The sequence below is a fragment of the Mustela erminea genome, chromosome 2 (genome assembly GCF_009829155.1).
Source record: "Mustela erminea isolate mMusErm1 chromosome 2, mMusErm1.Pri, whole genome shotgun sequence".
In the NCBI taxonomy this organism is placed as follows: domain Eukaryota; kingdom Metazoa; phylum Chordata; class Mammalia; order Carnivora; family Mustelidae; genus Mustela; species Mustela erminea.
In genome coordinates, this window is record NC_045615.1 from 99013660 (window position 1) to 99041033 (window position 27374).

The following is a 27374-nucleotide window of genomic DNA, read 5'->3' on the forward strand; positions in this document are numbered from 1 at the left end:
GAGCCTTGAAGTAGAGTAGACCTGATTTAGGGTTTCTTGTTGTCGTGTCAGTAAAAGCCCCTAGAGCCCAGCCCCGCGGCCGTCTCGGTGCAGGGCACTGCCTCTCTCAGGGTGCCCCACCCAGGTCCCACAGCTGCCCTTCAGCCCTGTCTCTCGCCCCCACCCGCCAGACCTGCCGCAGGAGCCCACCTCTGGAGAGGACAGCGAAGCTGCCACCTTTAAGCCGACTCTCCCCGACCTGTCCCCTGATGAGCCTTCAGAAGCGCTCGGCTTCCCCACATTGGAGGAGGAGGAGGAGGAGGAGGAGGGGCTCTGTGAAGCCCATGAGCCTCCCAGCCCCACCAGGTCCCCTGTGGCGGCCAGCCCCGAGCCAGTCTCCGCCCAGGCGGCAGAAGAAGCCACCTCCCCAGCTGCTGAGGAGGCGGTTGCCGTGGACCCTGGCAGCGACGGGTCTCCCGGCAAGTCCCCTTCCAAGAAAAAGAAGAAATTCCGCACCCCCTCCTTTCTGAAGAAGAGCAAGAAGAGGAGTGACTCCTGAAGGCCCGTCCCGCACACACCGATGCCACCAGACTGCCCCCATCGTGTCCTGTCTTGTCATGGAATGCAAAAAGCCCATCTCTCCACGTAGCTAGAGCTCTCCTCACAGTGTGACCGAATCCCCACGTAGACCGGTGCTAACCTCGTGTGCGTGTGCAGCGGGCCTCCGCCTGGGGGCGATGGGGGAGCCATGTCTCTGCGGCCCCTTGACTTCTGTCTGCCCTGCCTGGGCCAGCACCCCACTTCATGCACTCCCCCGGGCCCGGGCGTCCTTGTTCCGGCTGGACAGCTGGAGGCCCTGGCGGCTCTGGCCTTCCCTCCCTCTCCTGTGGTGCAGTCCCCATGCTGTGTGTCTTCTAGGCTTCCCTTCACCCCCACGTCTCAGGTGACTGGGTCAGACTTGGAGCTTCCTGCTGGCGTTTCTTGCTCCATGGGTCGTAGCTACAGAGCTTCAGCCCTGTAAAAGCACTCCTGAGCCCACTAGTGGCTCCAGGTACCCTGACGGCCTTTGATTCTGGGACCCTACAGCAAAGGGGCCTGTGTACACCCCATGCGCCCTGTGCATGTCTGATGGCCCTGAGGCCAGAAATGGGGTTCAGAGGCCTCCACTTTCTTACTGGGGTCTCCAGATTCCAGTCCTAGAGAAGAGACATGAAGAGTGAGAAGAGTCCTTTCTAGAATTTTCTTTCATCAGGTTTGCAATTCAGCCTCCATTTTTGACCATGAACATGAAGGGGCTGCTCTTGGCTTAGTTTCCCCCTTGGTCCTGCTGTGGAGTGCTGTAAAGCGCTGCTCACTTCCTGCACGGGAGATTCGGGAACCGGGAAGGGAGTGCCTCTTAATTTAACCCAGTCTGAAGGATTCCCTGGTTTTGGTAAAAGGTCGCTTAAGGTAGAAGGGGATTCAGTGGTCCTTCCCCAGCTTCTCACAGTAGTCATTTGTGGAGCCGGGCCTGCCTCTTCTCATGGGACATCATAAATTTTCACTGAGATTCCTGAAAAATCTCGTGCAGCTGCTCAGCAGACACTAGTGGGGGCTCATTCTGGGGGCTCCCTGGCGTAGGCCTGGCTAGGTGCCAGCTCATCACCTCCCTAGAAGTGGGCTGGGGTCTCCCTCTCCTGACCCCAAGCAGGACCTGAGGCTGGCTGCATGGCGCCACCTGCTGCTTCGAGCTTTCCAGAGACTTGCTTTCTCTGGGGTATGGTTTTGTTGCCTTGGTGGTATCCAGGTTCCCCACCCCTCACCTTGTCCCTCAGTTAACCATGGACTCTGGCCCTTCTTTTGTCCCACATATGCAATGACTTCCATTTTACTTTTGTAGTTTATTTTAACTCTTTGTATCACATGAAGTTTAGTCGTGTATATGGACACAGGCTTGGGAGGATGGGTCCTGCGTCCTTCACTGTAACATGTTTTACTCACAAATAAAACTCTTTAAGCAGTTTCCTTGTCTAAACGTGGGAAGCAATTTTATATTTAATTGCTTTCCTTTGCTCCTTTAAGATAGGATTTGTCTCGAGTCCCAAAAAGAGAGCCTCAAGTAGTTTTTTTTTTTCAATATTTATTCAAGAGAGACAGACAGTGTGGGTGCGTGAGAAAGAGGGGCAGAGGGAGAGAATCTCCAGCAGACCCCTCCAACCCCCCACCCCAGCCCGAGCGCAGAGCCCCACAAAAGGGGCAGATCCATGACCTGAGATCATGACCTGAGCTGAAATCAAGCAACAGAGCCCCCTAGTCCCCCCCCCCCCCAAGTGTTTAATTCTTGATCAAACACTGTTGCTTTGCACTGGGGAGGACCCTGCAGCCACAGGCCAGGGCAGGACATGTGATGGGGAGAGCCCAGCACAGGGGCCCCCACCTCCCTGCTCTGCCAGGGTTCAGGGTGCATCCCATTATTGCTCAGCGTGTGCTGAGCCCAGGCTTGGAGGGCCCTGTGTTCCACCTTCTGTCCTCAGCTTCATGCAGAATGGTAGCTGACTCAGGAAGAGCCTGGGACACTTCTCCATGGAGCTCTAAGAGTCTTCAGTTTAAGTTGCTGCTTCTGGTGCCTGGGGCTCTTGCGGGTGGGGATGGTGAGGCACTGTGGGTATTGGAGAGAGGCAGTGGATCTGAAACAGCTGTTTTATTTTGACATTCAGAGGCCTAGCTGAAACTGTGCTGCTGAAAGAGAGGCCAAGAGAAAGCCTGGAAGGTTTTGGAGTCATGTTCCCAGCGGGACAGGCAGGGCCAGCAACACCTAGGGAGGACCCAGGAGGGTGTCGGGCCCTCTGGGGCTGCAGGCCCTGGGCTGTCCTGGGTTGGGCCCAGGGGGAAGGAGGTCCCTGGCCCAGGCCTCCCCTGCCCCAGCGCAGGTCGGGGCTGGCTCAGCTACTCAGCCTTGAGAGCGTGGGCTGGAGGCCTCAGATTCCACAGGAGCAGGAAGGGGAGCAGGAAGAGGCCGGAACACATGGTGAAGCAGACCTGGGCCCCTGCCAGCCAGTATGCTGTGAAGAGACAGCGTGAATGGGAATGCGGGCCCACACTGGCCCTGCCGCTCCTTGGCCCCAGGATGGTAGCAGTGCGGCCCTGGCCCTGTGCGCTTACCTGAGGCAGCCACCATAGGTCCCACTGCCCTGGCCAGGGCGCCCAGGCTCCTTAGGGTACCCATGATTGTGCCTTTCTGCCCGGATGAGCCTGAGGGGGAGAAGATGGGGAGGAGGCCATTAGGTGCCCGCAGGCCTCCTCCCAGCTGGGGGTCTCTGGTGACAGAAAGGCTTCTCACCATAGTTGGCAACCACAGAGGACAGGCAGGGCACCACGACTGCGGCAGCTGGCGGGAGACACCAGGAAGGTTGAGGTCAGCCCACAGGAGACACCAGGGGGGCTGTGACCCAGGAGCCCTGGCCCGGGGAAGGCCCACTCACCGAAGGAGTACAGCAGCAGCCCCAAGCCCAGCACGGGCAGCGTGAGCCCCCAGCCGATGAGGAGGAAGGCCGGCACGAGCAGCAAGATGGCCTGGCGGTGGGCACAGTGATCAGGACCCACCCCTGCTGTTTCCAGCAGGGCTTAGGCCACAGCAGTGCTCCCCACCCCAGGCTTCCTGGGGAGCCCCATACCCGCTTCACAGCTGCAATCTCCCCACCAGGGCTGATCCTCCGTGCGTAGGCACCCTGCACGGCGGCCATGGTGAGGCCGATGAAGAAAAACATCTTTCCCTGCTGGAGGCTGGAGGCAAGGGAGCGGTGAGCACTTGGGCCCTGCAGCTGGCTGAGCACCCCTGCTTCGCTGGCCAAGCCAGGGAGTCAGGGTGACAACCAGTTCAACCCGGTCCTCAGGGCCAGGGTGGGAGCAGCCCTGCAGCTGGGGCGTCAGGCCAGGGAGATGGCAGGATGCTCCCAGGTCAGGTCCATCGGGGACCCAGCACCCCTACCTGCTGAACTGGAAGCGCTGGTGGGCAAGGAAGCTGAGCGTGTACTCCAGGCCGGAGAACAGGAAGAGGTAGAGGAAGTACACCAAGCCCAGGCGGCGGAGGCTCTCAAGTCCTGGCAAGCAGTGGGGAGGGGCTGACGATAGCTGGGGGCAGGTCTGGGCGGAAGGGACCTGTCCCACCCTCACTCAGGACGGGGGCGGAGGGTGAGGGTAGTTGGGTGGCTCCTTACTGTCTCCAGCTGGTGGGTCCTGGCCTTGGGCCACGGCAGAGAAACGGAGCAGGGCCAGGGGGCTGAGCAGATCTGCAGCAGCTCGGAACCCAGGGGTGATGGAGGGTGCCTGGGGTGGGGGCAGGACTGGAGGCCAGGCGGCTGGGGAGGGGCAGGACCTGAATCTGCCCTGGCCTCCAGTTCCCTGACAGGCCTTAGGGGCAGCGGCACCAGAAGACAGCCCAGCCTCCCCTGGCCTCCCTGCACACCCACAAACTGAGCCCCCAGCCCTGGGACCTCTCAGTAGTCTTTCTGGGTCCGCCCTTACCCGCTTCTCTGGGGGCAGAGTCTCTGGCAGAAAACAGAAAATGAACAGCAGGTTGGAGGCAGCGAAGAGCAGGGCCAGCCAGGGTACTGTCTCCGTGGGCAGGGAGGCACCCAGCATGGGGCCCAGGGTGAAGCCCAGTGAGAAGGCCACCCCGATGACTGCCTGAAGAGAAGGCCGCCTGAGCCAGGCACGAAGACCCCAGGAATCCCCAGCCGCTCATCCCCTGTCACCTGCACGCACCATGCCTCGGCTGCGGGCGGAAGGTGAGCCCAGGTCAGCTATGATGGCCGTGGAGAGGCTGACGTTCCCCTTGCTGATGCCCCCAATCACCCTGGAGGCCAGGAAGGCCGCGAAACTCCTCGAGGCAGCCCACACTGCGTATGAGGTGGCCAGACCTACCTGCCTCAGGGTGGAGCCCACAGGGCGGGTATGGTCACCTGAGGCCACGAGGGGCCCAGAGTTGGGCCGACAAACCCAGGTCACATCCTTGGGGCCCTGCCCCATTCTAGAACATCCAAGGGCCACTTGTGTTCCCAAGGTCCCCATAGGTGGCAGGAACAGCTCTGGGAAAGCCTGGCTGGGCCACGGGACTACCACTCCCTCAAGCACCACACTCAGGGCAGTAAGGGGCCAACCCCCTTTCTCCCCAGAGGCCTGCCGGGCAGGCGAGAAGAAGGTGCACATTCCTACGCCTCGGGTACCCCCGTACCAGGGACAGCAGCATCACCGGGCGCCTCCCCAGACAGTCCGAGATCGCCCCCGTGAGTGGAGCCAAGAGGAACTGCAGGAAGGAGAAGACCGAGCCAATGAGACCTGGAAGAGACAGAGGTTTTGTTCCCCGAGGTCTGGTCCTGTGGGGTGAGCCCTGCATTCCCACACCGTGGGCCTCCGAGGTGCCCTGACCACCCACAGACATTGCGCTTGGATACTGGCGGCCAGTACCCAGAAGCAGGAAGGTGGGGACAAGGGCTGGGATGGATTGGAGGCTGGGCAGAGACACACATCCGGAGAGGGTTGCAGGGGCCCCAGCGCTGAGCTGGTGGGCCTACCTCCGAAGAGGACGCTGTTGTAGCGCTTCTCTGCCGGCATCCTGATCGCAGCGGCAAACCAGTCCACTCCCCGCTGCCACGAGCCATAGAGGGGGTCCTGGGGGACACGGGACTGTGACGAGGGTGCGGGGCGCGGGCAGCTGTGGTGGGGGGAGTCAGGGCGCCTCTAAATATGGACGAGGGGGGAGTCTTACGTGGGCGCGGCCGTGGCTCTCCAGCAGCCCTGGCAGCAGGGGCAGCAGCAGAGTGAAGGCCAGAAGGTCCAGCAGGAGGCCGAGGAACACCACAGTGATCACGCGCGTCTCCTGCGCCGTCTGCGGGCGGATGGGTGGGCGCGGGGTGCAGCTCCCTCCGGCTCCCCAGCCCATGATCCCGCCTGGCTGAGAGGGTGGCAGGTCTGCATGCGCCCGCCTCTGGGTACCCCAGCCCTACACGGGGGTAGACTGAGTCCCCCAGCTCCTGCCAGGCGCCCAGCCAGCCAACAGCCACCAAGAACCCTAAAGACAGAGCCTGCCCGCCCCGCTCACGGGCGCCCTCCCCCGATCCCGGCAGGCGGGAAACTCAGGGTGCGGAGTTGCGCAGAGAAACCGCAGCCACGGATGCCAACCGTCGCCAGGGGCCGGATGAGGGCATCGCGGCCCTGGGCACCATCCCACCCCACACAGCCACCCCCGTCCTCGAGCGGAGCGGGCGGGGAAACTGAGGCCCGGGAGGAGGGCGGCCCCGGGCCCCCGCCCGCCCGGACCCCAGACTTCGCCCGCACCCGGGACCCTGCCCCACCCCGGCTTGTCTCCCGGGCGGGACAGCGGGGAGCGCACTGGACGCGGGAGCAGCCCCGCCCTGCACTTGCCGCGGCCGCGCGCTCGGGGCGGACGGACGAACACGGAGATACCGACAGATGGACGGATGCCGAATAGACCGCCGGGCCCGCTGTCGGGGGCGGGGCGCGCACTAACCACGCCCCCGCCCCGGAAGTGGGAACGGCAGGCTGCTTCCTCTTCCGGCCGGCTCGCTCTGGTCGTGGGGCGGATGTGGACGGGCAGCTGCGCCCGCGGGGCCGAGTGTTACGGGGCTGCTGTCGGGGTCTCCGACGTGCCGGCCCGGGGCTGCGACCGCACACACCTGTGTCCCGGGGCCCCGGACAGGGCGGTGGGGGCGAAAGACCCTCGAGAGCGGCAGCGGCCGGCCTGGCCCCGGAGGCCCCGGCCCTGCCCGCAGGGTGACGGGAGCGTCGGGAGACGCGGCTGGGCCCCCACAGCCATGTGCGTGCAGCCGGGCGCCGTATTCCGAACCCGGTCCCCGTCGCAGTCCGCCTCGCAGAGGCCGGGAGTCCGCTCCCACCAAACCGGGCGCCCCTTCCCCGGAGGACGCGCCCGCTCCCGTCCGTTCTCCCGCGCGCCTCAGAGCTTAGCCGCGCGGGTTCCTGCCTCGAACGGCAGAGTGAAAGTGTTCCTGAGTTGCGGTCCTGTGATCTCCGCGGGACGTTAGAGCGAGGTCTCCGCACCTGACTGGGTCTCGGGCAGAGTCCCGGATGGAAGGACTCGGTGAATTAAAGTCTTAGTAGCAACGGCTGGGGGACAGCACAGGCCGTGCGGGAATAGCAGGCCAAGCCTCCTCCCTGTGCGGTGTTACTGGACCTACACATGTGGAGCGATGTCTCCAGGGGGGAACCGCTGGCCCTAGGGGAGGCCCGCCGGGTGTCCCTGCATCTCATCCAGGAACCCGAGGCTGCGCTGGGCAGGCGAGACCCACAGGCCCGCGGGGACACTCCGACCCCGTGCTCTGCACCCTGAGTTCTAACACCTGTCAACTTGTCCAAGATCGCACTCCCCATTCTCCCCACCATCATCAGGTCACCCTGTGGCTCAGGCTCCCACATCCATTCTGGCCACCCCTCAATCCCTCTGGTCACTGCTGTGGCCAGCGCATGACCTCAGGCACCGGTGCCACCATTCAGGGCCGGTCAGTGGGCCTCAAGCCTGAGATGTTGGCCTCCACCACCCACCAGCCTGGGGAGGGCCGGGCCTCCAGTCACCTGCCTCACTGGATGTTACCCGGACAGACCTTCCGATTGTCCGGAGGCGCCTCTGCATGTGATGGGGCAGGACCTGGACGCAGGAGAAGACAGCCTTTATTCCGTTCAGTGCCTCACTGGGACACTATTTATTTTTTGAACTTTTTCCTTTTCAGAGCCTTCCATTCACCTTCCTGTGTGGCCAGACTATTAAAAAGCTGTTTAACTTTTCGCTTTCTTTCCGCATCCCTTAAAAAAAGAGAAAGAACCCCATTTTTACATTCACCTTGGCATTTTTACCTGCGTGACCCACCAGCAGCTGGCAGCCACGCAGGCCAGTGCACCCGGCCCCAGCCCAGACCCCCAGCCCCCGCTCACCGCTCCAGGGTCTCGGAGAGCTGCATCCGGGCCAGAAACTGGTTGTCCCTGCGGATCTCCCGCACAGCCCCTTTAAATTCACGCTTGTGCTTGTGGATCAGCCTCCTTCGCTCCTGCTCCTGCTTGCTGCTTCCCTGCTTCCTCCCAAACTCCAGGCTGAGGAGAGAGCCCGTGTCAGGAGGCCCAGGTCCCTCTCCCTGCCCACACCCCCCACCAGCCCGACACCCACACTTTGACCAGCCGGGGGGTGAAGAGCTTCAGTGGCTCGGGCTTGCTCTTCGCACAGACCAGTGGCCGGCAGCGGGGCTCAGGTTCCTCCAGGTTGGCCAGCGCGCTCTGGCACAGTTCCTGCAACCAGGGATGTGGAGGCTGTTGCAGGCCTGGCTGACGTGAGGCCTCCAGAGTTGAACGCGGGCGCAGCCAAAGCCTGGCTCTGAGGGAGCCCCACCGCTGTGTGGACAGGCCCTGCTTACACCCTGGGCACACTTCCTGCTGGCAGGACAACAGATGCCCAAGACCCTTCTAGAAACCTCTCTGGGCACTCAGGCCTGCTTCAGCACCAGCAGACTCTATGGACTCTCCTTCCCCAGAGAAACTTGTCACCATGGGCACAAGGGACCCACCCCTATGGACACACACAGGGGAGCCTTCACTCTACCTCAGGCGGCCACACCACGGGCACCAAGCAAGACCCCATCCAGGACAAGTCACTTCTCAGTTATCCCACTTCCATCATCCCCCGTGGGCATTTCTAGAGCCACCCCTCCAGACAACCTACCTGCTAACCTGCTCCCCACTTGAGGGGGTGGCCAAGCTGGCGCACAGGGCCACGGGGCGGAGGCCTCACCTGGAGCTCTGGGGGGTGACTGCGGCCAGCCAGGTGCTCCATCAGCAGGGCTCGCAGCGGCCTCACAATGGCGTAGAAGGATGGCAGCGAGCTGTAGAACTGCGCGCAGCCCTTCACCAGAGCCAGACACACAGCCAGGCAGGACAGTCTGCGGGGGGGTGGGGGGCGACACCCAACTTTAGGCCCAGAGGCAGGAAAGGGACCAGCTTGTTCCATTCCATCATTGCCACAGTCTGTCCTCTCGGCAAAAACCACAACCCCCAACACACAGCTCTGACAAACCCACCACAGGCCGGAGTATATGCGCAGCGTGGTGTTGGGCAGGACAGCTGTCCCGTGTCCCTGAGCAGAGAGGGTCATCGTGCGAAATACAGCTGCGGACCCGACTGGACACTTGGCACCACTTGGCTTTGGGGAAATGTAAACTACATCCACATGGAGCTGACGCCCCACCCATGCCCTGCTGTTCAACACATGAAACAAAGTAATGGATGTTAGGACCATGGGGAGCAACTGGTCCTGTAAAGTAACAGGGTGCTGCCTGAAAAACAGCATGGGGGAGTCCTCAGAAAAATGAAACCTAGAACTACCATGTGACCCCGCAATTCTGCTCAGTTGGTACCCAAAGAATGAAAAGGGCCTCAAAGAGATGCCTGCACCCCACATTTATGGCAGCTAAAATGGGAACACCCAAGTTCTGTGGACAGATGAGCAAAACATGGTCCATTCACACGATGGAACATTATCCAGCCTTAAACAGGAAGGACATTCTGACACCTGACCCTGCCTGGTGAACCCGGAGGACATGGCACTATAATGTGAAATATGCCAGCTATGAGAGGACAGACACTGTGATCCCACTTCTAGGAGGTCCCCGGAGGATCCAGAGGCTAGAGGCAGAAGGCAGACGGGGTGCCAGGGGTCGGGGAGGGAGTGGGAGACCGGTACACAATTTGTCCTAGGGATGACAACTTCTGGTTGTGAACGGTGGTGGTGTCCACACCAGGGTATAGACATACTGGATTCCACTCCACCGCTGGCTTCACAGTGGAAACGGTATACCTTCTGTTGTGTTTTACCACAACACAAGAATGTCAAATAATCCATAATTTTAAAAAATTAGAGAACAAAAGGACTTCTGACAAAAAGCCCCAGCCCTCCTGTGCACTGAATGTGTGTGCCCTCCTCACCCAATTTACACACCGAAACCCAGTCCCCACTGTGATGGTGTCTGGAGGGGAGTCCTCTGATCCATGAGCATGGGCTGTCTCCTTGCACTCAAGCCTTCCTTAATAGTGTCCGCCATGTCTTGTAATGTCAATTATCTTTTCCTTCCTGGTATTTAATTCCCATGTTTTATTCTTTTTGATGCTATCGTAAATAAAATTCTCTAAGTTTCCTTTTCATCTACTCACTGTGTATAGAAATGCAGCTGATTTTTTGTTGACTTTGTACTCTGCAATTTCACTCCATTAGTTTATTAGATCCAACAGCTTTTTTCTCATCTTTAGGATTTCCCCCCATTATCAGACCGTACCACCTGCATACGCCACACTGCTGCATGCATCCTCTGGGGCCCAGCTCTCTCCAGCTCCAGGCCGGCCCGGCCCTGAGCATGCCCTCCCTGGCGCACCAGGCACCCCCGCACCTACCTGGTGTGGTTGGCCTCCGTCTTATTTTGGGCCTTCAGTCTGTAGGCCCAGTGGAGGGACAGGCCTCTCCTCTGCCACGTGGCTTTGTCCTCTTCATCAGAAACCACGAGCAACTCTGAGTTCTTCCCAGATGCTCTGAAAGGATGCACCAGAGTGTAACCTGAAGTCCAAGCGGGACAAGGACAAAGATGGCCTCTGAGCATCACGGCTCACAGGGAAGGCTGTGCGTGATGAGGCCATTAGAAGACTCACTTCAGACACTCTCACTGTGTTGACTACACAGAGGTGGGGTTATAGCTCCTGCAGGGGTGACGGGGGCAACTGCCTAGGTCCCTGACCTTGTTGGGGAGACAGGCAGTAGACCATACCCAGGAGACGGAGTATCAGAAAGCAACGCGGTGGGAAAAGGGGGAGAGTAGGAGCAGATGGCACACAGTGAACCCGGTCAGAGAAGGCCTGTCCCAAAGGATGAACGCTGGCACAGTGGACAGAAGCCCATCACCACCCAGAAGAGCAATCGAGGCAATGGGCGTGGCTGGCCTGTACACTGGGCACAGCAAAGCCATTGGCAGTGGGGCAAAGGGAAAGGAACCAATGCCTGCCCCCCACTGTAGTGTCCACTGTGCCTCAAGCTGTGGCCATCTCCCAACAGGTCCCCCAGGCGAGTCTGCGCCTCTCCAGGCCCAGGCCCAGCGCACAGGAGCACATGGCAAAGAGGTCTGTGCAGTCCGGGTGCAGTGGCTGCATGCAAGGGTCTGCCTATGACATCACGAGGGGAAAGCAGGATAGACAGCGTGTCTGGGGTTGCGCGCCTGGCACTGGTGAGGTGGTCCGCATGGCAGGCCTTATGGTCTACATTGTGGCATCAGATAGAATGAGTTATGATGGATGATCGATCGATCAGGGCAGGAAAGGTGGTCCTGAGGATGTGGAGCAAGAGGCGGAGCCTGGGGGGCACCTAGACCACCAGAGAGGGGAGCAGTGGGGGGGATCAGTGTTACGGGCGCTATGAGAGGGGGCAGGGAGCCAAGACTAGCATAGCCCAGAAGGCCAGATGACACTATAACTCCTTCTCCTTACAATACGGCTTCTGACGGGCACGCTTTCCAAAATTCCCAGCACTCTAGAAACTATGTAGACTAGGCTGCATGCTAGAAACGTGGGCCACAAAGAGGGAGCGCAAATGTTCTTGTGGCCCCAAAACAAAACACAAGATCTTAATGATATGCTCACCTAACCCCAAGTATAAAAATGTCCTTTCAACACAGAATCAATATAAAAGAACTGTTTCATGTATTTTTGACAATAAGCCTCGGTCTCTGGGGTCCATGCAGTGTGTGGCCGCTGGTGACTGTGGCAGCGGGAACAGTGGGGCCCCGGTTCCCTTGGGTGCAGGGGTGTCCAGCCAGCCACACTGAAAGGCCACAACCCTGGACAGCGGGGCTTCAGACCAACTCACCGCGGCCACACTTGTTTGGCAATGCGATGTAAAGGATTCCAAGAAGGAAATTCACGAGCTCAGGAATGAACCTCCGAGACAAGGACACGTAATCCAGGAACACGCAGCACACGAACAGTCCCTTCACCACGTCTTGGAGTGACAGGACGGGGCACTGGCATGGGAGCATAGGCTGTGGTCAGCTGTCAGGAAGAAAGTCCCAGAAGGCTGCACTAGCTACACAAGCTGGCATCCCGGCTGAGATCTGTGGCCTCAGAGCTGTCCCTGCACAGAGGAAGCACTGGCCTCGCCACAGTGGGGCTAAGCGGGATTAAACCCGGTGAAGAGAGGCGCCTGGGTGGCTCAGTGGGTTAAGCCTCTGCCTTCAGCTCAGGTCCTGGTCTCAGGGTCCTGGGATTGAGCCCTGCATTGGGCTCTCTGTTCAGCAAAGAGCCTACTTCCCCCTCTGCCTGCCCTTCTGCCTACTTGTGATCTCTGTCAGAGAGATAAATAGATAAAGTCTTAAATAATGTAAATAAATAAAATCTTAGAAACAAAACAAAACAGAAAACACCTGGTGAAGAGCGAGGCCCTATCCCTCCAACCTGCCGCCAGCCTGCAAAGCGCCGCTACTCAGTCTTTTTAAGCCAAAAGGAGAACAGAGACCATATGAGACCCAGCACATCACCACTAATTCCAAAAGCTCTTTTCGGTGTCACCCCCTTTATGACCTCGTCTGGGGCCACTCCTGGGGTCTTCCTCATAGGCCCCCAGCCATGCACCAGCATGGATGTACCTTGGTGAGCAGCTGGCTCATGCACACCAGTGCGGGGGTCACCACAGGGTGCCGAAGGTCGGAGGTCGGAAACAACATCCCGGCAATTTTCAAATACATGAGCTGAAAGACAGCGTCACCACACACATTAGGGAGAGCGAAGTTCAAAACACGGCCTTTTGATGGCACAGGACAAAGTAGGTTTGGACCTTCCCGGTGAGGGGCCACGGCCCCCTCCCTGCACAGGTGGGGCACGCCCATTCTCACATGTACACACGCACACACACAAGCCAGACTCTGCCGGAATGCCTGCCGAGCACGGAAAACACCCAAACAGCAACGGGCAGATGTGGTGAGAACCGCTCACCGACACCCATTTCCTTGGACACGGGACCTTCCTGGGCTTGGCTCTCGCTCAGGGAAATGTAGGCTGAAGCCCTGTCCCAGACCCGTTTACTTTTTCCACAAGAAAGATGCCAGGCCGCTGGCGAGACTGCTGTGGAGGCCGTGGGCTCTGGGCAGGGGCGTAGACCCTTGAGTCCCCCTGCTGCGCTGGGCTCAGCACGGCCCCAAGGAGCCAACGTGAGCCAGGACTCTGGCCCACACAACTAGGACGCAAACGACAAGTGAGGCTACGTGCGGCAGCGGCAGGAGTGCTGACGCCTGGGGTGCTCAGATGGCTGGGCGTCTGCCTTTGGCTCAGGTCCTGATCTCAGGGTTCTGGGATCCAGCCCCACAGCGGATCTCTTTGCTTCTCCCTCCGCCACTCCCCCTGCTTGTGCTCTCTTCCCATCTCTCTCTGTTCAAGGACAGTGCTGGCTTGGAAGATGACACTCTCCAGGGACCACACCCCACAGGAGGCACAAGAGAGGCTGCTTCACAGCCAGGCACCTGTGTTAGTAGGCTTTGCACACCTTCCATCTGGTCCAAAAGCCCCCAAGAAACCCTCCCAGACCCCAGCACTGGGCCACTGTGAGCTCATGAGGAGCTCAGGAGCCCCCAACTTCTCCTTCCTGCTCCTGGCAGGGGCTCCAGGATCGGCCACAGACCTGCTGGGGGGGGCATTCTGCCGAGTCCCCCATGCTGCCCCTCGACGGGACTCCACGGGACAAAGGCACAGGATGGCAGAGGGGAAAGCAGCGCCTGCTCCTCGCGTCACCAGCAGTGGACCGAGTGTCCGCTCAGGGAGCTGCTGTGATAGCAACAGCCCGTGTACTGAGTGCTGCATCTGGGCCGTGACACAGTCATGACATGGGAGGCATTTACTGCAACCCCAGCCCCGCTCACAGACAAGGACACAGGTCCACACAGCTTGTCTGAGGAACTGGAAGGGTCCTGCCATGTGGTCTCTGCAGCAGGTGTCCGCTGTGACACACGGGTGTCTGCCGAGGGTTTGGGCTCCCAGACATTGGCTCAGATCCCACTTGGGTTGTGGGGGAGGAGCACTAAAACCAGGAGCACAAACCCTATATTTTTAAGCTTCTGTTAATCACTGCTCTTCATTTCCGCAGAAATCTTAGAACACAGAACAGACTGGGCAAGTATTTCTTCGTGGTCATAGATGCCAATGAGGTGGCCCACAGCTGCCATGGGGCTGTTAGAGCCCCAGAGGTGCTTGGGTGTCTCCGTGGGGCCACAGCTGAGCCAGGGCATGGGCTCGGTCCTTCTGAACACAGACCCGTTCTGTTTGCCCTAAAGCCTCTTCACCACGAAGGCTGAGCATAGCCCCATTCCCACGGTGTCACAGCAGTGAAACACATTCCCATGACTCGCTCGTGAGTAGATGATCCTTCCCACTTTGTTCCAGTCTGTTCTCCAGCTCAGTCTGGAAGCTCAAGGGCATGGCAAACCTACCAAACCACGTGACTTCCACTCAGCCAGCCCTCTTCTGGCCGGCCGACAGCACCGGCCCCCAGGCCCAAGACCAAGCCCCCGCTCACCACATCAAGGCCTGGAAAAGCCGCCCGGCCTCTGGCCTCAACGGCCCCTTCCATCTCGTGCATGGCATCTCGCAGGACGAATTTTATAGAGTCGCTTGCGGAGTCAGGAAACATTTGGCAAAGGTTATATAACTGCCTGTTAACCAGAAACATGGGTCAGGGGAAAATGACCTCAGGTAACGAAATCATGAAGAACGCCCCCAAACCTCAAGTTCACCATGTTCTGTGACATCACCTGCTGGCTGAGCAAGTGAGCACGTAAGGCCCTGGACGCACCCGTCTCCCCTCACTGGTCTGGTTGCCCTGCCGGGCGATCAAGAGAACGCTCCTCCTAGTGTTTGTTTCAGAACACCACTCGTACTTTTGCCATCTCCCAGAAAGTCCAGCTTCTCAGTAGCGACAGCAGAAGCCTAAGGCCGTAAGGAGCATGTTCTCTGAGACAGACTCAAGGAACGGGTCCAAGGTGCTGCCCACAGGAGCACAGCAGTTCCTCCCAAGCGCTGTGGTACCAGCAGAAGGTGGCACGGGGACGTGGGGGGTGCAGTGTGTGGCTAGCCCCAGACAGGCCCCTACAGCTCCTGTGCTCACTAACCCTCCCTCCAGCCAACCCAGGGCCAGGAGCCATGCTCCCGTCTCTGCTTTCATGGGGGTCCCAGTGCAGTGAAGGCTCAGCCGTCCCTGGATGGGGTGGGGACAGAAGACCAGGGGGCTGGCCTCCCTGTCACTCACAGCACCAGCCTGACAGGTTTCCCCCGAAGTGTGGACCTGGAGCAGGCAGGTTTCTGGGCAACTCCAGGACATAGCCTACCCTGTGTCCCAAACACCCGGGCTGTCTGACCAGAACTGACGTTTCATTGGCAAATGAAACACAAAATAAGCCTCAAACAGCACAAACAAGCATGAAGCTGACCCGTTCATAGTTAATGGTGTGTCCGTCCCCAGGGCCCCGGGGGGGGGGGGGCAGGGGCAGCACACTCACCACTCAGAGGGGACTGTCGTCACCGAAAACCTGTAGCTAGTGTATACCGTGCAGCCCGTCTACAAAGTCAGCCTAACTCTGAGACGTAGTTTTACAACTGTAACTAGGGACATAGCTGTTCAGCTCAGCCCGGCGGTCTAGTTAACCCACCACTGCAACTTACACAACCAATTTATCAATCACTCGGAGGTTGGGTGGGTCATCTGTAGCCAAATCTCCAACGTACTCCAGAAGGAAGCCGAATAGTTTCTGCAGAACAGAGATCCAGAGCAGAGGTCAGTGCCCATCCCCAGAACAAAACCACAGGTGCTGCCCTCAACATTTTGGCCAACACATGTGCACGTGTCTTGGGCCACCGACGGGAGCATTATGCGGAGTGCAGGTCAAGAAGCTGGCCCTGCACCAGGATGGGCGGGTCAGCAGAAGGGCCTGGGGCACAGGCTTCTGCACAGCAGCAGAGAGCACCCAGGTCCTCGGGCAAACCAAGAGTGTGCCCAGCCAGCCCTGTGCCTCAGCCGTGAATGGGCAGCACTTGCTGTGAAGAAAAGGCACATTCCACGTCTTCCTCTCCCGGACAGGCCGGCTCTCCCGCCTGCAGCCATGTGAGCCACATGCCCAGGCCTCCGTCTCCCTCACCTGTGAGTCAAGGGCAACAGCGCCTCCTCCAGGACTCGCGGCCGCAGGGGGCTGGGGCACACGCACCTGGACACACAGATGGGGGTGGGGGATGCCCTGACACTTGCCACATACACCACCTACTTCCAGTTTTGCTTTGTTTCCCACAGCAAGACTCGGATGATTGCAGGTCTGAATTCTCTCCACCACCACAAGCTGCTCCTCCCTCGTTCTTCCCGATAATAAAGATTTCAGTTCCTCGTAGGACTCAGGGGCTGTCAAAAACACAGAACACACTCCACAGTTAACATCTAAGAAAAGAGCTACGTTTCTGTTACCAGAGAGCTTAAAAACGAAACAGAACAGGGGTGATGTCATTTTGCCACGACACAATTTCAGGTGTGTCCTACAGACACCTCCTCCTACCATGACCGCCGATTGCGGATCTAAGGTGTGCTCAGGACGGTCCCAGGGGTGAGGTGCAGCAGGATGGGCTACTGTGGATCAGTGAAAAGGCAGCAGGTATGGGGTTTAGAGTCCATACTTGCTCAGGAGCTGGCAGGAGCCACGTGGCAGAGTGCTGTCACCACCCCAGATTCCCACTGATCGCAGCACACGCCGGAAAAAGCCAGCCTCTGGAGGTGACCGTAAGCCACGGGACAGTTTAGGACACTCACTAGAACCGGATTTTTCTCCACACACCAGACCACACAACATACAATGTTTGCTTTAAGGGGTTATGCGGCCAAATGAGTGTCCAGGTTCGGCACACAGGAAGCCTCCTCACAGGTGACTCCCCAATCTCCCAAGCTCTACCCCCGCTCTCTGTGGCAGCCACATTTCCACCACAAAAAGAGCACAACTACCTCCAGTGGAAAGGTGTGTGCTGTCCTCCCGCTCCTGCTGGCCCACGAAACTATCCGTAGTCAACACAGGCTGGCGAACACTCTGGCCAGACACTGCCGAGCAGGACTGTGCCCATCACAAGCCCATACGTTATAGGTGGGCACACAGCCACGTGCCCAGAAGCATACCCTCAGTCCCCACAGACTTGGCCTCAGTGAGGCCGACTTGTCACCAGGTCACCGAGGTCATCCCAGCACAAAAGAAAACCCAGTGTTTGTCTACCTGCAAACGTATAGGGCAGCTGGTTCCTGGCAGTTTCTTGAGCTCTGTGACCAATGCTTGTCGTCCCTTCGCCCAGGGCCTGCCGGGGCTCTCCGATGGGCCGCCCACAGTCCTCCTCACTGTCCATGTCCGATTCCAGGTCTGAGTGCCCATCAGGGTCACTGCTGTTCTCTGGGTCCTCCTCACTCAGGTCTTCACCCTGCTCCTCTTCACTCTCACCATCACTGGCTTCCCTGCTTTGCTCTTCCTCAATGCTCATCTTCCCATCCTAGAACAGAAGAGGGGGACCTCAGGCCTCAGTACCCCGGGAATGCTGCACACATGAGGAGCACAAGTGCCGAGAGCTGTCCCTGCCCTCCTCACTGGCTCCATGCCCAGCGGTGTGCTCCGGGCCCTCAGGGCCAGCAGGCCAGGAAATAGCTCCGATTCCTACTGCCAGGGCTCTGGGCCAGGGTCAGTGTCTGCCACGGTGCAGCAGTGACCCAAGGTGTGGCGGGTGCCCCGGTGGCCATGGGGTCCAGCGTCTGCATCTGCAGGGGCTTCCTGACATTGAGGCTATACCAGAGGTGGCAGGACCTCACAGTATCCGGGGGTCACCTGTGGCTATGCTCTCCTGCCAAGTGCCCCAGTATTCTGTGAGCACCCAGCCCCTCGCATCCTCCTCGGCTCAGCACACCTGGCCTCCTCCTGGCCTACTGCCCTGAAACCAGGATGACTCTCTCCAAAGGGGTAAGGGTAAAGATCTCACGGAGTTCTAGGAACTCCATTATTTTACCAGCTCCCTCAACAGCCGTGCTAAGCCTGCAAATAACCACAGGCTTATGAGCGAAGGAGGCTGATGTCAGCACATGAAGATCCAGCACGAGGCTGGCGGGGCCTCATCCAAGCAACTTGCCCATGGGTGCGGGATTGGAACAGCCGGGCACTCCCAGATGCAGAGTGCACGGGTATTCTCACAGACCCACTCTCCACCGCAATGAGCCGTTCAGATTCCAGAAACCGAGCTTCTGAATTCAGAGAGCAGGCCAGCCAGCAAAGGCAAACCCCTTACCGTGTAGGACAGTAGTCGCCTGTCGTCTTTGTCCAGAACGAAGCCGTCATTTAAGTCATCCGCGGACAGGTGCTTCGGTTTCCTAGGCTCGCTGCCCTCGTCCTCACCACGCATTCTCCGTAGCCGTGCAGCCTGGCCAGGAAGGAAGCACATTGCGAGAGGCCTGCTGGCCCTGCCCTCCCACCAACCCCAGGCCAGGGTTCCAAGCCTGCCTCTCCCTTGTGTGCGGGGACTATGGAAGCATCACACGCGACACCTCCTACCACACACAAACGGAAGCATCGCGGCACAAGTGCATCTGGGCATCGGAAGGCAAGCCTGCACGTCTACAGTTTGTCCAGCCCCAAGCTGAGTGGACCTCACTCCCCGCTGCATGGCCACGGGGGTGAGGGCAGGGGCTCAACCGTGCGGTTGTCTGCGCACAGGCTGCCAGCCAAGAAGAGGCCCCAGTGGGGGTGGACTACAGAGCCCAAGACAGAATACCATGTCAATGTTCATTTTTGTTCTAATGCAACAAAAATTTAAAAGCCCTTTTTAAGGCACAGAAAATGAGTTGAGAAGACCGTGCACTGTACTGTTAGCTGCTGTTTTTAGACAAAAGAATCAGAGCACTCATTTCTTACTTGGTATATCTGGGTATCATCTGCAATTTTTTTGCTTTTAGAATAAAAAATGGAATTTAGAGAAAAAGAAACTTTATAAATTTTAAAGAGTCTAAGAAGATTTCTTTGATAAAACAGCTCATCTGCAGCCCACCTCAAAAGCAGAGAAGAAAGGCCTCAAACCCAGACCCTGCCGCCCGAGTGGTACTGGGCCCCACGGTCAAGGTCACGGTCACACCCGCACCTCTAGCTGCTGAAGCCGCTCCTGCTCCTCCTTGGCCAGCTCCTCTTCTGACTTCATCCGGTTAGAGGGCTGGGCCTTCATTTCAAAGCCCAGCTCACGAACCATCATGTCATATGCATCAGGCTATGGCAGAAAGAACTTTTTACTTCTGGTTGCTTTTTATTTTTAACAATTTGCACAGGCAGCTTCTTGCATATCCAGTAACGTGCTGACACCATGATGGAGGGAGCCAGATGGTATCCACGTCTTTCCTACTTGAAATAAAACTGTTTTCACCAGTCTACAGAACCGTTTAAGATCAGAGAGGATTTTCCACTCCTGGACAATTCTCAAAACATAGCTGCTTTAACAAAACTAAACACTGCTCATTAGGCATGAAGCCCACAAAACAGGCTGGGGTAAACGTGGCAGTAATAGTGTCAGTGGCCCACAAAGGTGGACAGCTGGTCACATGACATGGCCACCTGATGAAATCCCACATACTTCCTAAAAGCCAGACACACAGCTGAATGCCACTTTTCAACAATTTAGACTAAAGTGGTAGGAGCCGCCCACTGCCCAGAGGGAAAATACAGTAACCGTATATATGGCTATGTGGATATGTAACTGGAAAAGTCAAATACCATCTGAAGAAGCCCTCCCCTTGAAGGATTGCTCCTACCAGGAACATTTTCTTTAGTTTAGTTATCCGGGCGGAGATGCTGAAGCCTCTTTCTGCCCAGCTCTACACGGACACCACATGGTTCCACATACTCCATGAGTGCTCACTAGAAAACACAGGAACTAAGAAAAGGAGGGCAGCTATCCCTGTCAAGGAACAGGCCTGAAGGGACACCGGTCTCCACCTTTCCTCCAGAGAAAGGACCAGTCAGCTTGATACCCACCTTGGGTCGCTCCTTCTTATCCCTGTTCTCAGACTTGGGAGTTCTGTGTGTCAGGAGAGTCTGGATTTCTTTCCAGTCTTGGTCCAGCTTCTCCGTGAGCTCCAGAGCACCTTCCCGTTGTGCCTGTCTCTCCCTCTGCAGAGAGAGTACAGATGTGAGGTGTGCTGCCGGTGCGGGGTCGCGAGCAAGAAGCCTCGCTTGCCAGTCTATGTGTAATGTAGCAGCAGAACAGAGAGCCCGAGAGAGGAGGATCTCAGAAGAGTGGAGCTACAGAATCTCATCACACAGAGCTGAGTCCCTGCTATCCACTGGCCATCTTGACGCTCTGAGCAGTTTGCTGCTGATCAAAGACAGGCATACACGTCAACATATAAAACCAACCCACCAAAGACACCCCCAACCCCAAAACACAAAAGACTGTGAAAAGTATATAAAAGATGAGATTTAAAATAGTCCTATCCAAAACGAATGCTTCTATTAAGGTCACAGAAGATGTTAAATACAACCTAGACACACACAAAGAAAAGCAGCCCCGGAGCTGTTTTGGGGGAGGATCCCCGGGCCAGAGCACCGGGAGCACTAATGCACCTTCTCCTGCTTAGACTTGGCAATGAGCTCTTCAATGAGTTCTCTGCGTGACCTCGGCTTCTCCCCCTCTTCTCCTTGCTGCTGCGGGGTCTTCTTATGAAGGAGCCCGCCACCACCTCCGAAATGGGCAGCAGTCAGCTCGGCTGGGGACCAAGAGCAGAAAAGGCATCTGTGAAGCTGGTGCTGGTGCTCAAACCAGTTCTTGCACTGGTCTGCCAACATCTACCCAGGGGCAGATCTGAGAACCAACTTCACCGGCAAGAACCAATTCTCCCACAACGTGGCTGCATGAGACCCCAGGCACAGGGGCACTTAAGAAATCCCCAGAATGCAGGTGTCCGGGTGGCTCAATTGTTAAGTAACTGCCTTCAGTTTGGGTCATGATCCCAGGGTCCTAGAATCAAGTCCCGCATTGGGTTCTCTGCCCCGTGGAGAGCCTGCTTCCCCCTCTGCCTCTCTGTCTCTCATGAATAAATAAATTAAAACAGAAAACAAAACAAAAACTTAAAAAAAAAAAAAAAAAAAAGACAAGAAATCCACAGGATGAACCACCCCAAGAAAACTGAGCCATCAAATAGCCCCTGACTGTGACCCGATGCCTGGAAACACCAAGGATCTACTCGCTCGCTGCGTTTGAATCTCACAATCAGCAAGCACAGTAAAACAAGCTGGAGTCCGAGTCTCAGTATGGAGTGCCCAGGATCGGGCCGCGTGAGAACCAACATCCTTCACGCTGCTCGGGCAAGGCTCAGAGCCTGAGCCTAAGTCAGGAAGCTGGGGCCACAGCCAGAGCCATGACGTTTAGTTGGCCCCGTTCTGTGGCAGAAGAGGGAAAACACTGTGGGAATCATCAACTCAGGAATGGACAGAAACCTTAAATAACCCAGCACCTCAGATGAGAAAACAGAGGCTAATGTGGGGAGCCATTTCCCCAAATCTGCCAGGAACAGAAACAGAACATTAGGGCCAGTTTCCCAGAGCGGGACCCACAGCCCTGCCCCTGCTCCCAGCCACATCTGCGCAGATGCATGTGTGCAGGAAGGAGGCCAGTGTATAGAACCGCTGACTCCAGGCAAGCTCTCTAGGCCGCCTGGCAGTGAGTCACCAGGGCCGGGGTGCTCCACTCTGAGCTCTCAGCTCCCCCTGCTCTGCCCCCTAGAGCAGCCCTGGGGCTCAAATGTCTGGGCTGTCCCTTGCCAGCTACTCAAGGAAACGACCTGAGTAACTCAAATGCCTTTGTTCCAAATCAACTTTTCTCGTTCTATTGGGTTTCTCTCCTACCCAGGTGCTCCTGACCACCCTCCCCCTCCACGGCTCCTGGAATCCTTGCCTTCAGTCCTCACTCTCCCCAGCTCTTCCATCACTCCCCTTGGCTTCCCGCCACCCCCTGGGGGTGGACTCACAAGTTCCCACGGCTCCTCCTGCCAGCAGCTCGGTCCCCTTCCCACACCCTTCTGGAAAGGCTCTTGCCATGTGGCTTGCCCCCGAGCTCCAGGACTCAGCAGTGGTCTCCTCTTTTCCTCCCACCCCTAAGGCTGCAGCTTCTACAAGGCCTTCCCCGGATGTTGGATGGCATTTCAAGCTGCCCGAAGCCAGTGTGTGTCACAGTGTAGCCCATCTCAGTGACTGGCAATCCCACATCATTAGGTGCTCCAGCTGAAACCCTGGGAAGCCTCTGATCCCTCGCACACCTCCATCACAATGAGGTAAGAGCTACCTGACAGGGTTGACCTTTCCGATGAACCTCTCCTACTCTAGGGGAGGTCACCACATCACACAGCTGGACAAAATACGTGTTTCCTATTGATTTATTTGTAAAGTTACAATAAATACATACACATTCAAAAGTAAGAGCTTTTCTAAGTTAATTGGGTTTTGAAGAGCTCATAATCAGAATCAAAGGATGCCAGAGAATCTCTATGGAACAGTTGAGCCCCCAAGACCCAACAATGGGAACACATGGAGCCCGATCCCCCCAGTCACCTGGAAATCACAGCCTCTCATGCTGATAAGCCCAAGGCCAGTTGCCCTGTGAAGACCAGCTTGTCAACACGAAGGTATTAAGCGCCTACCTTCATCATAGTGAGTTAGGACCGTCAAAGTGACCACATTTAACAGGTAAGCATGCACACACAAAAAAACCCTCAAACAATGAGCCATACAGAGAGAAAGGTACAGAGGACAGAACTAGCAGACTGTCCCCTTGCTCCCAGCCCATACCAGACAGTGTTCCACGTTCCTCCGTGTCGCTGTCACTATCAACAATGTCATTATGCTTCTCGATGTCTGCCAAAGACTGGCCGTAATGAGTTAATTCTTCATCTTCGTTTAGGTTGTAGATGCTTTTTTTCTCATGTTGCCGCTGACAGAAGAAGAAAAAAATCAGCTTCCTAAAATTTCCATATCCATTTAATAGCAAAACCCCGTTATTTTCCCACTGTTTCTATAACGTGACAATGTAGCCCAAGCACATCAGACTTTCTGGGTCATTTGAGCAATGTTCCAAAGATAAAAAAGATAAACAGAGCCCACAGGAGGTAAACCATTCAGGGGCCAGCCTGAGCCATGCCAGCGTTCCACCATCGATCGGCTCTCCACCGGACCAAGCCAGGGGCTGCACGTCAGTCTATAACTCAGGACACATCACCACTGTGTCCTCGAGTCACGACACTTCTCCACCCGGCTGGCGGCAGACAAGGAGCAGCACGCACACTGTACCTCGTGGGGGCCGTGCCCACGCGAGTATAAGTGAATGATGGGGCAACCGCCTGCTTGTGCTGGACTTCCGTGAGCAAAGGCAGCATCAGACCCCCTCCCGTTGTCCTGCACACCTGCTGCTCCAGGGCAAACCTCTTCATCATCTTCTCCTCTGGGCTCATGGTGCTACTGTACTCCCCAAAGCGCTTATCTGTGAACACGTTGGACTTGTCCCTTTCCTTGTACTCCTTCAGTAATGTCTGGGTGCGCTGGAAAAGAGATCACAGAAAAATCTCGCACGGGTCCTGGCATCTTTGAGCTCTGATGGCTTGGCGATCTTGGTCCCTACAGAGAAACCGCTCCCACAGGGGCCACACCGTGGCTCCAGTGAACTCTAAGATGCCACTGACACCAACAGTCAAAGAAAGGGCTAATCTACTGGCTGGAAAGACGGGTTTCAGTTACTGAGGAAGCAGGGTTGCCCCAGTACAATGAAGGCAGAGAGGACTGTGTCTGGAGCTTAGGGGGCTCTCTGAGGCGTGCCTCGGCACTTCCATGCCCAGAACTAGAAGTGGAAGAAAAACAGCAGCAACTTTAAGAAAGCCAAACGATGAGCACGGAGAAGTTGCTCTGCCAGGTAGAGAGGCCAGAGGAGCTCAAGTTCTAGCTGAGAGGAAGGGAAACGAACAAGGAGGTGGAAAGGACGCCATACATGTCAACTATAACGTCCTGACCAATTAGACACAGAGACTGTAGTAAGATCACTTATTTTCTCTTTGTCACATGAATGTCTTCGTTTGTCTACAGTCAGTCCTTGCTCCTCTGGGATTCCAGGTCTGCAAATCTGCTTACTTGCTAAAGGTTACTGTGACCCCAAACCACTACCCACAGCACTTTCGTGATCATTCATTCATGTGAGGCCTAGAAGGTACAGTCATGAGTGTGACAGCTCGAACTCTGGGGGCAGGGACCTAGCCTCTCCGACCCCAGAGGTCTCTCTCATTCCTGCTGGCTGTTGCTATGGGATCACAAGAATTTACACAAGATGGCTCCAGAGAGAGCTGGGCTGTACTGCTGTGTGTTACACACTCAAGTGTGGGTTTGGAGCTCGGCTTCCCCACTCCCGACCTGACGAAAATCCTGGAATGCTGGAACGGCTCCTCGTCTCCCATTTTCTTTTTTTTTTTTTTAAAGATTTTATTTATTTATTTGTCAGAGAGAGAGAAAGTGAGAGCGAGCACAGGCAGACAGAGTGGAAGGCAGAGGCAGAGGGAGAAGCAGGCTCCCTGCGGAGCAAGGAGCCCGATGTGGGACTCGATCCCAGGACGCTGGGATCATGACCTGAGCCGAAGGCAGCTGCTTAACCAACTGAGCCACCCAGGCGTCCCGTCGTCTCCCATTTTCTCATGTGTAAATGGGGATAATACCAGTACTCCCCTCATAAGGGCGACTGTGTGCTTCTTGGTACAACACCTGTGTCATTGGGAGGGATGACAGACACATCAACTCAGCTTACCTCACTGCTGGTGTGAGAATGGAGAGTGAGGCCCAGCCACCCCAAGATGGCTCTGGGACCCACAGTCTCGCTGTGCACACGGCTGCTGCCCAGTGCCACCACTGACTGGAGCAGAAGACACATGGGACGATGCATTTGATTCTGAGGGACGGTCACCGTCAAGAAGACCAGGCCCACCCTGCTGCCCTGTGAGTTTTGATGCACACAGCACGCTCCAACTGCCTAGACAACCCGAGTCCCCTCAGCACAGCTGAGTTCTCCCACCCCATGCTGCGCCACATACTCCGTGACAGGGGACAGTGTACCTTCGTCTCCACCTCTGGCATTTTGCTCACCCTTCTGATCTCAAGTGTGACTCCCTCTATGAAGGAGTTTCTGATCTTCCTATCCTACCTTCTGACTTGAGCCCCCAAAGCACAATGATCGGAGGAGGCACCAACACCTGCCTCCAGGCCATTCACTGCAGGCCTTCGAACAGGGCACCGAGGTGACTCCGTCTGGTACTATGGGCATGAGCAAGCTGCCCTATTCGGGCTGTAGGGCTTGGGAAAGTAGCAGACGTGGTGACTAGTGCTGGCCCCTGGAGGATATGGGGGTGGAAAGATTGGACTTTTTGGACAAACTGAGTTGCAAGAGGCAAAGCAAGCACAACAGGTTGTGCCCAGATCGTGAAGGAGTCTGAGAAAGACAAGCTGAAAAATTTAAGAATAAAAGCCAGTTGTTTATATGTCACCCAGTATATACTCAATGCGCCACATAACCTTACAGTGACCGTTAGGGAAAGGATGGGTATTATCATCTGAGCTCTAGAACTGAGAAAACACGCTTAGCTGGTGGAAACAAATGGGGCCCCTCTAGAGCCCACGTGGCCAGGTCCCTGGTGGCTTCCCTGGAGTGTGCCCTCGGGGCCTCATCAGCTCCCCCCCCCCCCCCCCCGCATAAGTTCATCTAGTCAGCTCCTTGCAGTAAGGACGAGAGCCGGTTCAGTTCGAAGGTCTGGACAGCGCCCTGATGGCAGAACAAGGATGGCAGGCCCAGGAAGGCTGGGGTCCAGTCTTCACTGACCTCCATCTCCCAGCAGCTAAGAGGGAGGGAGCGTCTACCTTCACATTCAAACCCAGGGCAAGCCCCGCCCTTCGCTGAGACCCTGGGAAACGCGCAGGTCCTTTCCGTGCCCCAACTTCCCCCCGCACCCTGATGTTTTCTATAGGATACTATGTGTCTTCCCCACGGCAACAACTAACACTGTCACACCAAAGACCACGTCTCGGAGGCGGCACGCGGAGTGCCGTCTGAACGCAGCCCGAAAGGCGCGGGATACTCGGGGACCGAAAGCACGGAACGTGGCATTTCGGTCCCCACGCGCGGGACACGCTGCTGCGCTCGGAAAGAAAGACGCCCTAGTCCCCCCACATCCGTGAGCTCCCGCCCCTGCGAAGGCAAGGATGCACGGCCGCCGGACCAGAGGCTGCATGCCCCCGCAGAGACGGCCGCAGGAGGCGCGCACGGGCGCACCGCGCCGGGGTCCGGAGGCCGGGAGCACACGCGCGCCGCGAGCCCACCTAGCGCCGTTTCCCGGGCCGGCTCCCTGCAGCTCGCCAGAGGGAGACGCGGGACTCGCGCTCCGCCCGCCGGACGCAGTGTCCCGGCCAGGCACGCGCCCCCGCCCCCGCCTGTCCCCGCGGCGCGGCCCCCGACCCTCACCTTGTGCACGGCCCGCGCGCGCGACACGCCGGGCTGCCCCACGGCGTGGCGCGCCTTCCTGCCCAGCACCGGAAACTTCTGTCGGTTCACCTTCACCTCGAACGGATTAGGGTTGGGCCTCGCTCGGCCGCCCTGCGCACCCGCCGGCGCCCCGGCTCCCCTCGTGCGCGCCGCCGCCGGCCTGGCCTTGCCCATGGCTCCCCCGCCAGCCCGCAGCAACACTCTGCCCGCCGCCCGGCGCACCGCCGCCGGAAATGAGGGCGGCCCCGGGGAACCGCCCCGTCCTCGTCGCGCGATAGCCAAAGAGCGGCCGTGAGTACACGCAGCCCGCAGGCCAGCCTACGCGTCTGCAGGCGAGTGACTACAACTCCCAGCAGGCCACGCTCTACCGAAGCACCGCCCCCTCCCTGCGCGCGGCCTTCTGGGAGCCGATGTGCCCCGTGCAGCGCCGCGCTGCGCCGCACCCGCCTCAGGGCGCGGCGGCGAGGGCAGCGCTCGGTTCCCTCTTCTGGGAAGCCGTTGGAGGGAGCCGGCCGCGCTGCGGGTAGGCGGCGGCGGCGGCGGCGGCGGCACTAGCAGCCGCCGCCGCCGGGGCACGGATCAGCCGCGGAGCCCTCCCTGAGGTGGGGCTTGGCAGAGACTCCGGGCGGCCCGGGAGCCGGGCTCCCAGGAGCAAGTTGCCCGTGCCAGGCGCGAGCGATGCGGACGAGAGCCCGGGCCCCGGCGCGGCGGCGGTGAGCGCGGAGTTCCCCGGCGACCGCGCTGCCGGCTCCCCTCGCCTCAGCGACGCC

At 57.9% G+C, this 27374-nt stretch overlaps 3 protein-coding genes across 20 annotated transcripts in view; 1 reads left to right on the plus strand and 2 right to left on the minus strand.

Annotated features, from left to right (window-relative positions):
* The window catches only part of ADD1 (adducin 1), an 82561-nt gene extending 80568 nt beyond the window's left edge, over window positions 1-1993 (plus strand). For 4 of the 5 annotated variants that reach the window (XM_032333643.1, XM_032333644.1, XM_032333646.1 and 1 more), the window contains one exon: window positions 171-1993. In XM_032333643.1, the coding sequence (XP_032189534.1) occupies window positions 171-538 (368 nt within the window). In that variant the 3' untranslated portion in view covers window positions 539-1993. The remainder of the gene's footprint in view (window positions 1-170) is intronic. The other variant, XM_032333648.1, reaches the window with a different exon arrangement.
* A 650-nt stretch (window positions 1994-2643) lies between these two features.
* MFSD10 (major facilitator superfamily domain containing 10) lies at window positions 2644-6499 on the minus strand. Of its 12 annotated transcripts, none has more exons than XM_032333673.1 (13): window positions 6382-6499; window positions 5726-5907; window positions 5532-5628; window positions 5192-5295; window positions 4723-4881; window positions 4483-4644; window positions 4176-4284; window positions 3947-4058; window positions 3633-3801; window positions 3441-3531; window positions 3299-3346; window positions 3121-3210; window positions 2644-3020 (listed from the first exon to the last, which is right to left on the minus strand). In XM_032333673.1, the coding sequence occupies exons 2-13, from the start codon at window positions 5897-5899 to the stop codon at window positions 2905-2907; spliced, it is 1431 nt and encodes a 476-aa protein (XP_032189564.1). In that variant the 5' UTR covers window positions 5900-5907; window positions 6382-6499; the 3' UTR covers window positions 2644-2904. The 12 variants fall into 12 exon arrangements, with proteins under 12 accessions (XP_032189564.1, XP_032189554.1, XP_032189553.1 ...); XM_032333663.1 differs by having other exon boundaries at window positions 6428-6477; XM_032333662.1 differs by having other exon boundaries at window positions 5726-5911; window positions 6428-6444.
* A 1145-nt stretch (window positions 6500-7644) lies between these two features.
* NOP14 (NOP14 nucleolar protein) lies at window positions 7645-26876 on the minus strand. 3 transcript variants are annotated; one of them, XM_032333642.1, is made up of 18 exons: window positions 26584-26876; window positions 23498-23632; window positions 22887-23028; window positions 20667-20809; window positions 20079-20213; window positions 19195-19317; window positions 18349-18480; window positions 17298-17565; window positions 16314-16444; window positions 15718-15803; window positions 14576-14711; window positions 12657-12758; window positions 11882-12035; window positions 10423-10582; window positions 8771-8918; window positions 8153-8271; window positions 7924-8079; window positions 7645-7794 (listed from the first exon to the last, which is right to left on the minus strand). In XM_032333642.1, the coding sequence occupies exons 1-18, from the start codon at window positions 26776-26778 to the stop codon at window positions 7695-7697; spliced, it is 2565 nt and encodes an 854-aa protein (XP_032189533.1). In that variant the 5' UTR covers window positions 26779-26876; the 3' UTR covers window positions 7645-7694. The 3 variants fall into 3 exon arrangements, 2 of the variants coding, with proteins under 2 accessions (XP_032189533.1, XP_032189532.1); XM_032333641.1 differs by having other exon boundaries at window positions 8771-9233; XR_004283339.1 differs by lacking the exon at window positions 8153-8271 and having other exon boundaries at window positions 7720-7794; window positions 8771-9233; window positions 26584-26874.
* Window positions 26877-27374: the final 498 nt, after the last annotated feature.